Below are 15,771 nucleotides of genomic sequence, written 5' to 3'. Positions count from 1 at the left end.
AAGTTTGCTTACCTTCAGCAAGTTTATATAAATAATATTTAAAAGTAACACTAGAGAGATATAAAAAGAAGTGTGTGCGCTCTAGTTAGGTGATACAATGACGAAGGGGAATCAATGTACTGAGATTATTTTACTTTCACTACTATTACCTAGTAAAGTAAGTACTGCACAAATGGTTTTACCCTAATCATTATCTACCTGCTATTTAAGTTATTTTTTTAGTGGCCCCAGCTTCTAGGACCTTCCTGTCCCAATTGGCTATCCCTGATCACAGCATTCAAAAAAGCCCAATTTCTGCTCAGCTTTTTTTCTCTGGCTCCCACTGAGACCTTAGGATATAATTGGTTATAGCAGGATATCTACTAAACCAAACCACGGTGTCTTGAGATTTACAAACAAAATATTCTTTTTCCTTCGTTTTTTAAATACAAAATTCTTTAAAAGCAGATTGGGAAAAGTTTTATGGTCTATCTGACAAACAGAAATTAAGACTGGCTATATTAAACGATATATTAAGATAGTTTTCACGAAAAATAGGATTTTATATACTATTTGAAATACTGTCAGGGAAGGAAAAAAGATGTTGATTTACAACTTTGGAAAGACATTTCTTCTATTTTAGACATCACTTTATTTGAGTACGTATACTCTGTCTTTAACTTTGCCTTTAACTCTAAAAGTCTCATAAACGAATTTTACTATAATTTTGTCAACTTCAGATCAATTTCACTTTGCTGCCTCTAGGTGGCACAGTTATATTTAAGAAAAACAAAAGGATATTCTGAAAATAGAAAAAAATCTTAGTACTTACTATATTTTAGCTTTAAAGAATTGTGTATTGCGTTTTTTAAAAGATTATAAGTATGAAAGATAAAAGAATAGCTTATTTCTTCTAGAAAGGGATTATACTAATTTAAATTATGTAGAACAGCTAGGAAATTCAAAAACAGATGCTTTAAACTGGTATTAGATTAAATAAAAATAAAAGTTTCACATAATAACCTGATATTTCACTAACAGTGAAGCTTATAAAATGCCTGTCTTGTGTTTCATTTACTCTGCCCAGCTTTTTCCAGTTAACTACGATATAAATTTCAGACAATTCTGCATCTCTATTAGTTATTTCTCCTTCAGTACTTCGTAGTTTGGGGTTATTTTATAATCAAAACCTGAATGAGAAAACCCTTTCATACTGAAAGAGAAAATGCTTCATACTTTAATTAATGCTCCATGCTTTACTCTGGAAAGGTTATTATAAATTGGTATGATGTGAACTTACTGAAAACAGACTCAGACTTACAGAAATCTCCTATTTGTGAGAGAATCCTAAACTATCAACTCTTACTTTAAACTGAAAAGGGTAAATGACTCACACAAATACAGCCGTCTAAATAGTAGAGACCCCGTCTACTGTCAGCTGGGATGAATAACAAACATGTTAATGGATGTCACTGAAAAGACAATCCTTATACTCTGCTAAATAATCTATTTACTCTTCCTGTTTGACAGGTATGCCAGGTAAGGTATACTTAAGTTCAGGAACAAAGAGAAAATCGAGAGTTGAGGAAAATCTATTCTAATTCAAGCTTGTTTTAATAGGATCATTTCTAGTGGTAAAGGCTATTTTGTTTTCTTAAGAAAAGAATAAATCACAAAAAGCAAAATATATCTTGTTTCAAGACTAGTTAATGCTTTCATAAAATATTGTCTAGATAACAGATTCAGAGCTGGAGGCAGAAATAAAAACGTAGGCGTCCTCCCTCCCAGGCCAGCCTCAAGCCATTTCTGGGAAATGTCTTTTAGATTCATGAGTAATTCCTTCCACTACACTCAAAGTGCACGTATCCATGCTCCAGGATGTTAGTATCTTATAATAACTGCAATATAAAACAAAATCTAGCATGGTTAATTTCATAAATTTCAGCTCAGGAATCATATTCACTTAAATAACTCATTAATATAGACCTTTTCTTACACATTAATAACTACTTTACCAAAAATTAATAGGTATGAACAATGGTAAATAACAGAAAATATCAGCTTGATTAACATTAAAATTGAAAATACATTATTTGTGTCAATACTGTTTCTTTCAGCGACTAAACTGAAATTATCGCTATTACTCTAAATTCAAAAGGAGGTAAAAATTATGATGAGAAAAGGTACTAGACGGCAAAATAAAAAATGTCTCATTATTCACTGTTTATCTCTGGGCAAATGAGTCACTCTTACTGGGGTCGGAGTTGTACTGTACAGACCCCAAGATATCTCCAAATTGTAAGATGGTAAAAGTCTCGTTGAACTGATTCACTTCTGAAGTTTGCTGAAAATTCCTTTCCCAAACTCAATCACATACATTTCACTTGGCAGAAATTCAAATTCCCTTTTAAAAGAGAATCACACCAAACACCACCTCTTACTTAACTAAAGGGAGCAATTTATGTCAAAAGTTTTTTTAAAAAAAACCTTTACCAGAGCTTAACGATGCATAAGGAAAGAATTAGGATACTTAGTGTTTATGCATAAAGTTAACAAGTGCCATACCATCAAAACCGCATAGTTACTAAGGGAGTAGCACTGAATGGTCGTGATATTTTCATCTGAGTAGAGTATATGGCACCCGTCTGACTTCCAGCCTCCTTGTCCGTTCAGCAAATCAAAATCCCACTGGGCGGCCACGGCATCTGCTCCGTGCGCAATTCGACGCAGTGTCACATTAACGGGGCTGTGGTGGGTATCTACGTTCACACCATCTGGAGAAAATAAGAAATAAAAGTATTTCTGAAAAACAAACTTCACAAACAGCTAAATGTCAACTTATACACTAATGTGGTATATCCTGCGATATCTTTTTTCACTAGTGACTCATTAAAACAAAAAGGAACAAAAACGAACATTTTTAGGAACAGGGAATTATAAAGTCGCACTGCCCCGCGACTAGAGGAGAACGTATGCCGCATACAAACCTATTTTGGTGAGAATCACGGGGGTAACCACTGCGCGCCGTTTTCCGTCGTCGGCCAAGTTTGTTGAATTTCCGGTGGCTGGAAAAAGCTTTCCGTTGCGGAATGCGATGAGTTGAAGCTTAAAGAGAGAGTCGTCAGTTGGCCTGACTTCTCTTTTTTGCTTTGGTGAGAAAAGGGACGGTGGGAGCTGAATAGAAGCTTCCACAATAGTATTCTGAAAATACATAAAAAACAAAAGCAAAGAAAGGTTGCTCTATTAGTATGTAGAAACCAGAAAGAATATTTTATATCGTTATGAATTTTTTTCTAATTATATGCTGAATAATTTTAAAAGATGTGTATATATGAAATTCGATAGTTAAAGAACTTATCAGTTAAGCGAAATGTCAGAACACAACGTAACAGTATAGAACCAAAGAAGTATAAAATAAAGATAAATGCAAACTCTATTTCAAAGTTAAGGAAATGAACGAGAAACTGTTTCAAACCAGAGTGAATTTTCCCATGACAATATATATTGCTGAAATAGATAGCACTAAACAGATCAAAATCTCAGTGATCACTCTTTATATCAATTTTACAATGACAAACTATGGTAAATAGCACAAATGTAGCATATCACAAAAATGAGTATAATTAACTTGGGTGGATGGAATTTAAGGTGATTTATGATGGATTCAAACTGTCAAACCACAAAAGAAATTATACAAACATAATAAAAGCTTAGATTTCAGCAAACCCTTATTTTAGAAGACATTTCCCTGAGACAAAGAAACACATTATGTTTAGAAAAACATAGTAACAAACAGGAAAAACTAAGGATGTTGGCTGATCATGGAACGTTTTTCAGACTTCTTTATCAGGGATTTTTAAATTATAAATTATGCAGCACTCAATAAAAAATAAATCTATAAAACCAAGAGACAAATTATTAACTCTAAAACAAAATTCCCTATTTTAAGATTTTATCACAGTTTTTCCCTTGGCACTAATCTCTCTCTCTCTTATCCAATATTTATGTTGCCAACAGAATTTCCTCTTAAGGGACAATCTGATTATGTTATTTCTGTTTAAATAATATCTTTGTTTTCAAGTGATTAGAGAATATTGCTCCCTAAATTCTGAGAATACCATACAGTTTGGATAAAAATCTATGTCTCTAATTCATCTTTAACACTCCCTATACCACAAATGATCAATTTCTGAGCCCTCCTACTTTTTTTATTTTTATGTCACTGTGCTCGCTACACATCCCTGGCCGATATGGTCCACTAGTCTCCTGTCTGGGAAACTTGAACTAGTCAGATCTGATGTTTAGCAAGATAATCCTATTGTAATGGAAAGGATGGATTAGAATGAGAAAGGCTGGCAGCCAAGAGGACTTTTACAAAGCCTTTTAAAGGGGATTTTTTTTTTTTTGGATGATTAATGACAAGAGTCCTCACTCAGGATACTGCTTTCAGTTAGCTGCTCCCTCCCTCTTCTGGACTCAGGCAACATTCTGCACACATCTCGAGGGTAACTGTCGAGGGTAACTGATATTTTCAGTGCCACACTGTAACAACTCACCATCTGCTCCTCCAACCAGTGTGGGGTTGTTGAGTACAGATAATCTCACTTATTTCTCTAGATCCCCACACTACATGTTAATAGCAGTTCCTGGCACTGGTATTTAATAAAGGTTGCCCAATGTTTATAAAATTAATGGAAGTCTGTGTGGCATGTTTATTTATTTTTTTTTAAAGATTTTATTTAGGCAAGTGACTGACATTAGAATTAGCTTTTAACTGCTGTGCTTAGAAGAATGTTGGAACACATCAGATGCCCACAAACATCTGTTGAATGGAAGTATTTTGAAAGTTTGCATATTAACAGTTTGACTCCTATTTTTAAACTGAAGATGCCAAGAAAATATTAGAAATATTTCACTTAAGAAAATGCATAAAAGTCTCTACTATTCTCACAAATGTAATCTACTGGGAAAACAAAGTTTATTATAAATTCATTCACTAATCTAGTACATTCCTATTAATTATATAAATTTCTGTTAAGTATACAATGAAGCTTTTAAAAAAGGAAAAATATCAACAGATCGATTAATTAAGAGAGCAAAATCCTGAAAAAGCATTATATAATGGACATTCATTAAAACTTAAGTACTCTATAATTCATAAAACAATTTTGTTGTGAACACAAAATGACTTGAAAATTAAGCATAGCTCTCTGGGAAAGTATTACTTATGACAAATGAAAGTTTAAAAAAAGCCATACTGATGTTTTCTAACAGAGAGCTGAAAAAGAAAATGACATCTATAATTTCTGGAAGTCCAGAATTTTTTTCTACACAAGTTTAAACTTGTAAAACCAAACAACAACGACTTAAAAAAATCCAGGTGTATGGATAGATCACTGAGAGATGAGAGCTACACATTCAAAGCGGTTCCATACTTAAGGTTTCTAAAATACCCCTCAGAGTCCAATAAAGAATATGACTAAATAATGATTACAGATTCCCTAGGATGGAGAGAGGGTGGCCTACGGGTGCTGGAAAAGCAAATCTCAGCTGTATCAATAATGTTTAGAGTTTTATAGTAAGAATGTAATCCTTCTATATTTAATTTCTTTAGAAGAAGTGTTGATCAGTTATTATGTAAAGGTGAGAAATCTAATTTAAAAAACCACTGAGGAACACTTATTTAACTTTGTAAGATTTATATCATGATTATATACCTTTTGCCACTTGGCTTGAAGTTAAGGAACACAAGTTTATAATTTCATTTAACCATATATTTATTTTTAAAAGGATGGGTTGAAGAAGTGGAAATAGATATAAACACACGAATTATAGCTAATAAATGAGAACAAAATTTCTCTTAAAAATCCTTCAGAAAATACATGCTTTTAGTGTCTAACATTTACGATTGAAAGTTCACATGGGATTTGAAACAAGAAACCAGGATGTGAGTCCCAGCATCGCCAGTTAGTAGCTGCCTAATGCTGCCCAGTTTTGTTAGTCTCATCTTAGTCTCGTCTGTCAAACACAGTTAATGATCTTTCAAACGAAGAGCTGTGAGGACCAAATGGCACCATGACAAACACAAAAGGCTAAAGAACTCTCAGTGGTATTTTTATTACTATTACTGCTGCAGCATGGCAACTGGTTATCTGGAGTCGGAGGAGAGAAAATAAAAAATGCCTGTAACTGACTTACCAACAATAAACTAGAACCTCACAATGTTTTCACTTCTACAACTCCAGTATTAATTTCAATACCAAAAATTGATAAAGTCTGAACACACGAGCAACTAATATCACAGAGCTCGTATCACGAATTTATTTGAAAATTCATGTTTCTCTATTTACAATGACATTAAGCTAAGAAGGAAATGTTAAGTATAAACTCAAATACTTCTAGGTTTTAACATCAGTCCTAATACAACAATCTGGACTTCTACCATGGTGTAATTAATATTAAATTTTTCTGAAATACTAGTTTAAGTCTATAGAGTTCTAACATTAAGATCAGAATGATTCGAAGAGCCACCTAATTTAAAACAATACAAATAGACGAATTTCTCCATGTTTTCTTAACTATCTACATACTTGATTTTACAGAGACAGGTATGATGACACATCCTGATTTTATTGTATATAATCTGTTAACTGCATACCGCCTTTTGATTAACTTACTGCTAAAGATTAACAGGGATTCGGTTTCCTTTTAGAATTAATTTTTTAACTGACTTTCTTTACTAATTAAGCATGGCTGTTAATTTTTACTAAACAACATTTATTGTATGTTTCATTATCCTATGCTGGCACTGTGCAGGATTTAGAGCTATACAATGAAATAAGCATGGTTTCTTCCCTCAGATACTCATAATTTAACAAAAGAGAGATAAGAACAATAATAAAACAATAATAAGAGCTAACATTTATTAAGTGCTTACTCTGTGCCAGGCACTTTTGTAAATGTCTGTACTATGCCTCATTCAATCCTCTCAATGATCCTTTCAGTTAAGTACCATTTCATGATGCCTATGGAACAGATGAGGAACTGACATTCAGAGAAGTTAAGGTCCTTGCCCAAGTTTGCACAGCTATTAACTGGGGGAGGAGAACATGAATCTAGGCTGTCTGGCTACAGAAAGACCACCCTCTTAATCACCATATCCTTTGGCCTCTCTCACTATAACTCAACTCACCTTTAACAACTTCTAACTATTCTGGAGAACAAACAAAGCACTAAGGGACTAACAGGCAATGATGAAATCAGAGTTACCATGTGAACGGAGTCTTAGAGACAGAAAAAGGGCAGAAATAAAGTTGTAGATAACTGGCCTGGAAAATTTAAAGGACTTCAGTTGCGATCAAGCCCTACATGTCTGAGATGAGGGGAAAACAGGTGGTAGAGAAAAACTGGTTTCTAAATCCCAGTCAAGAAAGTTTAAAAACAAACAACAAACAGTTCTTTCTGGCTACATTACAGCTATATTTGAAACGCCAACAATTTCTAAACCTCTTAGTAGTTCATCGAAAACATAATATTTGTGAATTATGGTGCCAACAGTGGAAGGAAGCATCTGGTTACAAAAAAAATTCAACGGATTTGATTTGGTGCTGGCAGAGTCAGATGAGAGGTAACTCCATCTCCAACTGGATGACCAACCGAGGCCCACTGGAACCCACTGATGACTCAAGCACGCGCTGTGCCTCCGGCGGGCCTCGGTCCAGTGTGGGAAGGAAGAAGCCCGTCTGGCTCCCACGTGCGGAGTGCAATGATAGAGGTGAGCAGGGTGCGAACGGCAAAGTGAGGGAGAGAATCAAGGAGATGAGGGTGGGAGAGGCGAGGACCGACGGCATGGTAAGAGGTAAGGTTTCTCGAAGGTGACATTTCTGCTGGGTGTTAACATACAACCAAGGAGCTGGGAAAGGGAGGGGAGAGGGAGGAAATTCTAGCAGAATTAGCATGAGGCAGGCTTAAGTATGGCCTGTGGCTGGGAGAGGAACCAAGGGAAGCTGCTGATACTGGACAAAAGGGAAAGGAAGTAGGAAGGGATGGGGAGCGAGGGATCAATCAATGCCAAGTGACGAAGCCACCAAGAGCCAGCCCCCAGAGACACAAAGTATTTATTAGGGGATGCGCGAGGTCTCTTTCCATCTTGGGTAGATCCCATGATAACGTTCACAGTAGTAACAATCTGAAATGACGCACACGCTGACCATCAAAACAGTCTCTGCAGGGAAGATGACTGGGGGGGGGGCCTCCGCTCTGCAGGCACCAGCCTCTCAGCTGCTAAAGGTGGACAGAGCTGGTAGTGTCCCCAGCAGAAGGACCAGCAGTGCTGAGGGGGCACCCAGGGAACTGTGGCGCCCCCCATTTGCTAAAGGGTAAGGACGGACGTATTTCGATATTTTACTAATTGGCATGGTTGCAGTGGTACTTGTTGGCCAAATGTCAGCCCTGGGTAGACCAATGTATGAGAGAGGGATGGGTTTTTAGGAAGAGCCTGGAGACATAGAGACCACATAGGGCAACGGTCTGGGCAACACAGGAAAGAAGTCCAAACGAGGCTGCGATGGCAGGAAAGAGAGAAGGACAGAGAGTCAAGAAACATGTAGAAAGCAATTCGGGTAAGGCTCCTACTGGGAAGGACTGAGTTTTTAAGGGTTTGGTTTCATAGACTAGCACATTCTTCCGTTCTAGGGTAATATAATCAATTTCCGGATGTTCAAATTGTCTATTCAAGGCACTAAAAAAAAAAAAAAAAGTATACGCAAAAAGAGTAAAAATTGCCCGAGGATAAAGTTTAAAATGTAAAGAAAGTTTTTGTTAAAATGCTAAAGCATTTTGCGCTGTCGACATTAAAATGTTTAATTTTGTGTCACGAAGGGTACGTTTCTCTTTTACTCAGTTTAATCATGTCCATCTATGAAGCATGAATAATAGTGGAACGTGTCCTTGGTTTCTGGCCACAAGATGATCTTAAAAGGACAGAATAGTATGAAATTGATAAATCTGAGAGTGTTCATTTAATGCTTTCTACTTTAGCAAGCTGAAACTTTGCTTACCCAGAGGGTAGGTTGTGAAATTGATGATATGTATAGGGTTTCATCATTTTTAATCCCTTTCCACCCACTATGATCACCTAAGGTAGAAGGATTCATCAATTTTAAGTGCTCCTCAAAGACACACAGCGTTCTCTCATGGGCTTGTGTGTGATGCTGTTTCTATGTCTTCTGTGGTATGTTTTTACCAATAAAAAATACAATAAGAAAAGGAGCAGGTCTACAGTAGCACTGCAGGTACATCAAGTACCCTCATGGAGCCAAGAATAACAAATACATCTTGACAATTTTCCTCTGAGTATATGGTACCAAGTAAATATATGATCACTAGACATTCTGACCTAGTTGAGACTGTCTTGGGTGGCAGGGAAAGTTGGCTTTTTCTAAATGGAGCAAACTGGCTTTCCCTGTGGAGGTCACCAGGGTAAGGTATGACAAAATACATTAATTCTTCATTCATTCATTCATTCACTCATTCAATATTTATGAGTGCCCACAATGTATCAGCACCTAACACTTATTTGATGAATTATTACGTAGCCGTTAGTGACTGGGATACTGTTTGTGATATACTTCAGGAACAAGCCAGAAACAAAGAAAGTATTTAGTAATTAAAATCCAGTTACACATGGTCACCAAAACTAAACGAAAAAATGTGGTTCCATTAGGGATTGGAATTATATCTCTTCTATTTGCTCCAATGTGATTTAATGAAACACGTCTGAAACCCACATTATAAAAATAAAAATGCTTTTAATTTTGCTTCCTGCAATAAAACACACATTTTCTGAAGACATATCCCATGTTTTTCTTTGCCAAAAATCTTAATATACAGCTTGTCTGATTAACCGCCCAGCTTCAAGTCTGATTTTCTATTTAGTCCAGTAGGCACAGAGCCAAGGGCACACGATGCTTTCATGTCTTTAAAATCGAGAACAATAAAAATGAACTTTCTTTTTGGTAAAAGAAAGGTAAAAGAAAATGTTTTAATATGTAATATTAATATAGTCATCTTTTTACCACTGCAGTTATAAAATATAACTTTGATATTTTTGCATGAAGAAAAGGGTCCAAGGGCAAAAATGCCTAGGCTTGTGAAAGTGAACTTGTGTCCCTTCCTGGTCTCAATTTTTTAAAAAGAACACAACAATACAACCAATACGCCCTTCTCCTCCCAAATAACTTTCAATAAGGTTATTTTGCAAAGCAAAACATTAACTATTCTAATCTAAGAGCGAAAGGTCTTAAATGATGGCAGAATATAACGTACCTTTAGTGCCAGACTTGAAAATGTATTTGAAATATTGCACTTAAAGCTCAGCTGCTTATCCAGGTTTCCATCCGGATCCCGCCTCCCGTAGTCCGAAAGGCCTGTACGGTCAGAAGCTGCCACCTTCTGGAACACGGTACATGTCATCCCGGTGAAGCCAGTGGCCTTGATGACATAAGCTTCCAGAGCAATATTGGGGGAATACTTCAAAAGTCAATCAAACAGGAGTTATGAAAGATGTCTAATATGGAGAAAATGAACTTTCAAAGACTTTACAAACACAAAACACTGTACCTAAGATAAAAGAGAATGCTTAAGTTCTTACTAAACAAAGACACCGTGTAGATAAACGGTAGGAAAAAAAAAAAAAGATGCTGGGAAAAAAAAGATGTCTCAAAATAAAAAGATACTAATGAAAAGAACAAGTCATGAAGTGTGGAGGATCGGATATGAATTCAAAGTCAATTAAAAATAATTTAAAGAGCGCTGTGTAGGAAACTATAAGCTAAAAATGGAACTGTCTTAGAAAAAAAAATCAGCTAGAGAAATCAGTGGCCTCCCTTAATGATCGTAACACAGGGGTAGTATTAGGGTTTGGGAGACACACTTAAAGTTACTTTGTTCAACACTTCATGCCATATTCACTTTTTTCTTTCACAAGGAGATCTAGTTAACTCTTTGCATTGTTTCACTGGTAAAAATTTTACAGGCTCACTCCGAAGGTGCTTCTTTAGCAAAGGAAGAAAGATGCTAGTCTAAAGAGCAGATGAACAGATGTACAGCGCAAATGAAAGCCAGAAAAACCACCTGAAAAAGATGGCACCTGCTCCAATAGTTTTAAGGAATTCAAGAGTGAGACTGAACTCAGAGAATTTACCAAAATGTAGGACCCGTAAATACAAACAGCCGCCATGCCTACACCTGGAGGACTTCACCACAGCAGGCGTGGATGAGGATTTACTGCAAATTCTAAGGACAACATGGCATCTCTTTCCTTTCTTGAAAGATGAGTAAGACACTATTCTAAGGACCATGTGTAGACAAAATTTTTTTTTTAAAGCATAGGCCTTTTCTCAGAATTCTAGGATAATATTCCACTTACTGTTGAATAAACATGAGCTCCATTTGCAAGTCGGTACATAGCAATCCGCTGCAGACACTGGACAATTCTACTGCAGGCTTTAGCCTCCCTCTGCGCCAGCCACAGGACACGCTCTTCAGCCAACATAATGTTACTTGCGATGTCAACCATCACATCACCTAGCTAGCAGGCATGCAGGAGAGGGAAGAAAAGATCTTTAAAACCGACACAAACTCTTTTATATAATCAAAACCCTCATGAGACAGCAAGAATGGCCTTTGGTCTACATTTTCCCATGAAAACTCAACAGGCACTGTACTTGTTTCTCATTATAACCTCTTCTGATATGAACAGCACATTTGATGATGATAATTTGGTAATATTTAGCTCAAAACAGTGTACTTAAGTAACGACCGAATCATTGGTGAGAAGGCTGACATGCGGTACTCAAACTGATGAGGAAAAGGACAAATTAATTGAGAGGAAGGAAAAAAAACATCGCATGATCCCAGAATAAAACGATCTAAACGCCTGGTCTGGAAAACCATTGATAAACACTTCTTTTAGAGTAAGAGTTATCTTAGTATTACTATTAAGAAACATATACTGCCTGTCTCTTTAGCATCCTAGGTATGTCCAACCACTGCAAGGTCTCTACACATGCTGGGCCACCGCCTGTGTCTCCGCGTGCAGCTTCCGCTACCTCGAATGAACTTTTCCTTCCCTTCCTCCCAACTCAGTGAATGCTTTAAGACTCAGCACCATAAAATAAATGGATCCTAAGAGGTGCTCACTTTTGCACTGCTTGTTTTATTTAAGTTATGAACTGAGCTCAGATGTAAACATCTGTCACGCAAGGCCAGTGAAATGTCCACTGACTGTTGTTGATGCTGACTTGCATGTCCCATGTCAGAGAAATGCACCGAACAGGCGGGGCTAATGAAACATACTGGTGTCAAGGGGGTTTGGTATCGAGCAAAATGTTCAGGAGAAGAAGATCTATGGCAGAAAGAATAACACAAATATTCCAGAGGTAGGATCAGAAGATTTACAAGCTGCCTGGTCCTCTAATCAAGAAGCAAGCATCAAAGGTGTTAAGCCCCAGAGCTGACCCAGAAAGCCAGGGCTGTTTTAGCAAATGTCTTTTGATCGTCCCAGAAGACCCCAAGTGAGCTTCCCAACCCATTGTGCATCCAATACTCTTCCCGGGATGTGTAATTATGAGGGCTGAGGTGAGTTTGGAGAAAGCTGGGTCCGCCCCACCCAGGATTCACTGTACAAAGGCAACCCGTGGAAACCACCAGAAACCAATCCTGCAACCATGGGCTGAAACAGACTGTAGTGAGTACAGAGGTGAAGGACAGGACTTCAGATCCTGCCCCCTAGCTGCACTGGACACTTAACCTCTTATACCCACCTTTATTTCTATGAGGACAATAACAATCCTGCCTGTCCTGAATGTTGTGAAGATTAAGTTTCAATAATACATATAAGAGCCTCCTAAAACCATGCCTGGCGTGTGGTGAGCACTCCAAATATGTTAGCTCTCTTTGTCATTTTATTGATTTTTTTTAAAACCATTTCAATTCCAATATAGGCCTCTCTTTGAAAACAAAAGGCTCTACAAGAAGTGAAAAAGAGAGTACATTTTTAAAGGTCTGTGTTTCTATATAAATAGGACCAGTAAAGTCCAGCAAAACTGCCTCTTCTTCCTCGGCAAAAGCCCCACCACCTCATCCAATTAAAAAAATAGTTTATTGATTTCATACCACTCTTCACGCAGTGTATCGCAATTCTGTATTTCCAATGTAAACACCTTGAGGGCAGGGCCAACGTAATGTCCTACTTATATTTACACCTTTATTCACTAGTGTAAGTCCTGGCACAAAAGCAGATAGGTATACAATATTCATTCACTCGCTGACTAAATATTTATTGAGGACCAAGGTGAGATAGACTGTCCTGAGCAACGGAGACACAGCAGCGAAAGAAACACACAAGCTCTATTTTGGAGTTCATAATCTAGTGAAGAAAATACAAAATAAAGACATTTGTAAAAAGTGACTTAGATTGTGATAAATGCAGTGAAGAAAATAAGTAAATATATGACAAAGAGTAATGAAATTTAATCTCAACACCCTATTTTAATGGACTCGCATGTTCTCAAAGGAGGAAATGTCCCCTAAGCTCAAGAAATTAACAGGATCGATTGACAGAGAATTAGGAAGAACTTGCTCACCCAGTTCATGAAACACTAGCACCTAGTACACATTCCTAGCAACAAACAGCGACGGGGGTGAAGTTCACTCTAACAGAAGCCCTTATTTCTAGAGTTGTGAAGCAGTGTAAGTAACTCTGATACGTCAACTTACTAAATGTCAACCAGCCATTTATACGGCAGTTAGAATAATCACCACCGCCTCTTAATGCGGATTCAGAGCAGCTGAAATGATTTGGTTAAGTTTTTGTCTGTTATTCTGAACTATTGTTATTTCAATTTATTTATGCAAAAATAAATAGGGTAAAAGAGATGTTCTATGGCTATCAGGAAAGAAAATTCCATCGACTGCAAAAGGTTAAAAGAAAAGCTACAGGAAAATACTAACTCTAAGGCACTACTGAAATATAGGAGGTGTTTACAGATTAATGTAAACTTATTGTTTTATACTTTAATAATTTTTTTTTGAAACATACAAACTTTATGAAGATCCAACGTGAGATCTGATAAATGCATCTGATAGATCCATCATCTCTACTGAAAAACTATGTTATATGATCAAAGAAGGATTTCTGTGCCTCACTAGAAAATGCCAGTAATGGAATTTAATGTGTTAATAACTGTAAAGAAAAATATCTCTAAGAAGGTATACGGCTAACTAGAGTGATTGCCTTAACTGAGAACAAGCTATTTTTCTCATTATTTCAACCTAAATGGCTAGGAAGTAAGGAAAAGGATTTGTTACCAAAATATTCCATAGAGCAGGTGATCACAGAATGCTACCTGCTTGCGTAGCTTGGTTATGGAAGCTGCCCTTCCGGGGCAAAAAAAGAAGACAAAGGAGATAACAGCACGAAAAATTATATTGGATTAAATAAGTATTTCCTGAAATCCGACACACAAAGAGTTTAAAAACCGCAACGAGCATTAGAAAGCATTGTATTTCTCCTTGACCTCATTCCCTGAAGGCCATTCCAGCCACAAAAGGGTCAGAAGGAATCACACCTGCTCTCCCACCTGTCACAATGAACGGTGAGGATCAAATGAAAATATGTGTGAATGTACTTTATAAAAGGCAAATGGTAAAGCATGGAAACGGCACAGCTGTAACCATGAAGGTGTTAAATGTCATCTGTTTTAAGAGACAGGATTTCTCGTTCTCAATAGGTGTTTGGAATTCTGATCAAAATAAGACCAAAAGTATCTGTAGATTTCATGAATTTTAGGTTAGCACAGGAAATACACAAGATATTACATCAACTAAACTTGATATTTCATTTTAATGTAGAAGTATCGTGTAATCCTGAAGGCAGAACATTCATGTGTCGGAGAATAAAATACTCCTGGGTTGCAACTGCAATTTTGTCACAAGTTAGAAGTCTGTAATCAAATTATTTAGCCTCTCAAGCCTCAGGTTGCTCATTTGTAAAATGAGATCAAGAACCCTGTGAGAAGTACTGGGAACATCTCATTCCATAGTAAACTAAGGAAAAAAAAAAGGCAAGAAAATAAGTATCTTCATTAAGCAAACCAAGGAATCTACATCCCTCCCCAGATTCGAGTTTTCAAGCAAAGCAGCAAGGGGTACTTTTGATTCCAATAACCAGGAAAGCAAGAATTACAGACCTAAGTGTGGCAGCGGCAACAAGCTATACACTTGTTTTGGGACAGCTAAGATGGAAACAGGAAGTACAGGAATTGACATGTAGTCCAAACTTGACTAAATAATGATAAAAGCAGCTGATATTACTAGTATTAAAAGTTCAAGCAGTCTTGATGATTTTCTTCTAGTTACAAATTAAGTAGAATACTGAGATGACACCTATCTTAAAGTATGTTCTTACCATGATTACTTTTAATGAAGAAATTGCTCTGCGGGAAAGTTGTTTTAAAAGTGCATTTATATCACTCTTAAGTAGCTGCCGTTGAGTGTCTCGGGGTCCTACTACTGGCTTCTCGCAGCTTGCTAATTCGGCTGTCAACATTCAACAAGAGGTTCCACTGTGACAATCATCAGGGCCTAGGCCACCTATTAAATCTCTGATTTTACTGAGCTGTATGAGTAAACAGGAGGATGATGAGGATGATGATGAGGAGGAGGAGGAGGATGATGATGGAGGAGGAGGAGGAGGAGGAGGATGATGATGGAGGAGGAGGAGGATGATGA

The 15,771-nt window shown here is 37.0% G+C and overlaps 1 protein-coding gene across 2 annotated transcripts in view; it reads right to left on the bottom strand.

Moving 5' to 3' along the window:
• The window catches only part of ADGRA3 (adhesion G protein-coupled receptor A3), a 99,792-nt gene that overhangs the window by 20,547 nt on the left and 63,474 nt on the right, over positions 1-15,771 (bottom strand). For both annotated transcript variants that reach the window (XM_006918961.2, XM_025051781.1), the window contains 4 exons: positions 11,408-11,569; positions 10,306-10,509; positions 2,967-3,180; positions 2,545-2,753 (listed from right to left, as the gene is read on the bottom strand). In XM_006918961.2, coding sequence (XP_006919023.1) covers positions 2,545-2,753; positions 2,967-3,180; positions 10,306-10,509; positions 11,408-11,569 — 789 coding nt within the window. The remainder of the gene's footprint in view (positions 1-2,544; positions 2,754-2,966; positions 3,181-10,305; positions 10,510-11,407; positions 11,570-15,771) is intronic.

Source organism: Pteropus alecto, unplaced genomic scaffold (assembly GCF_000325575.1).
Source record: "Pteropus alecto unplaced genomic scaffold, ASM32557v1 scaffold5, whole genome shotgun sequence".
In the NCBI taxonomy this organism is placed as follows: Eukaryota; Metazoa; Chordata; class Mammalia; order Chiroptera; family Pteropodidae; genus Pteropus; species Pteropus alecto.
The sequence above is the reverse complement of the archived record's forward strand: the minus strand, read 5'-3'. Positions and strand labels throughout refer to the sequence as shown.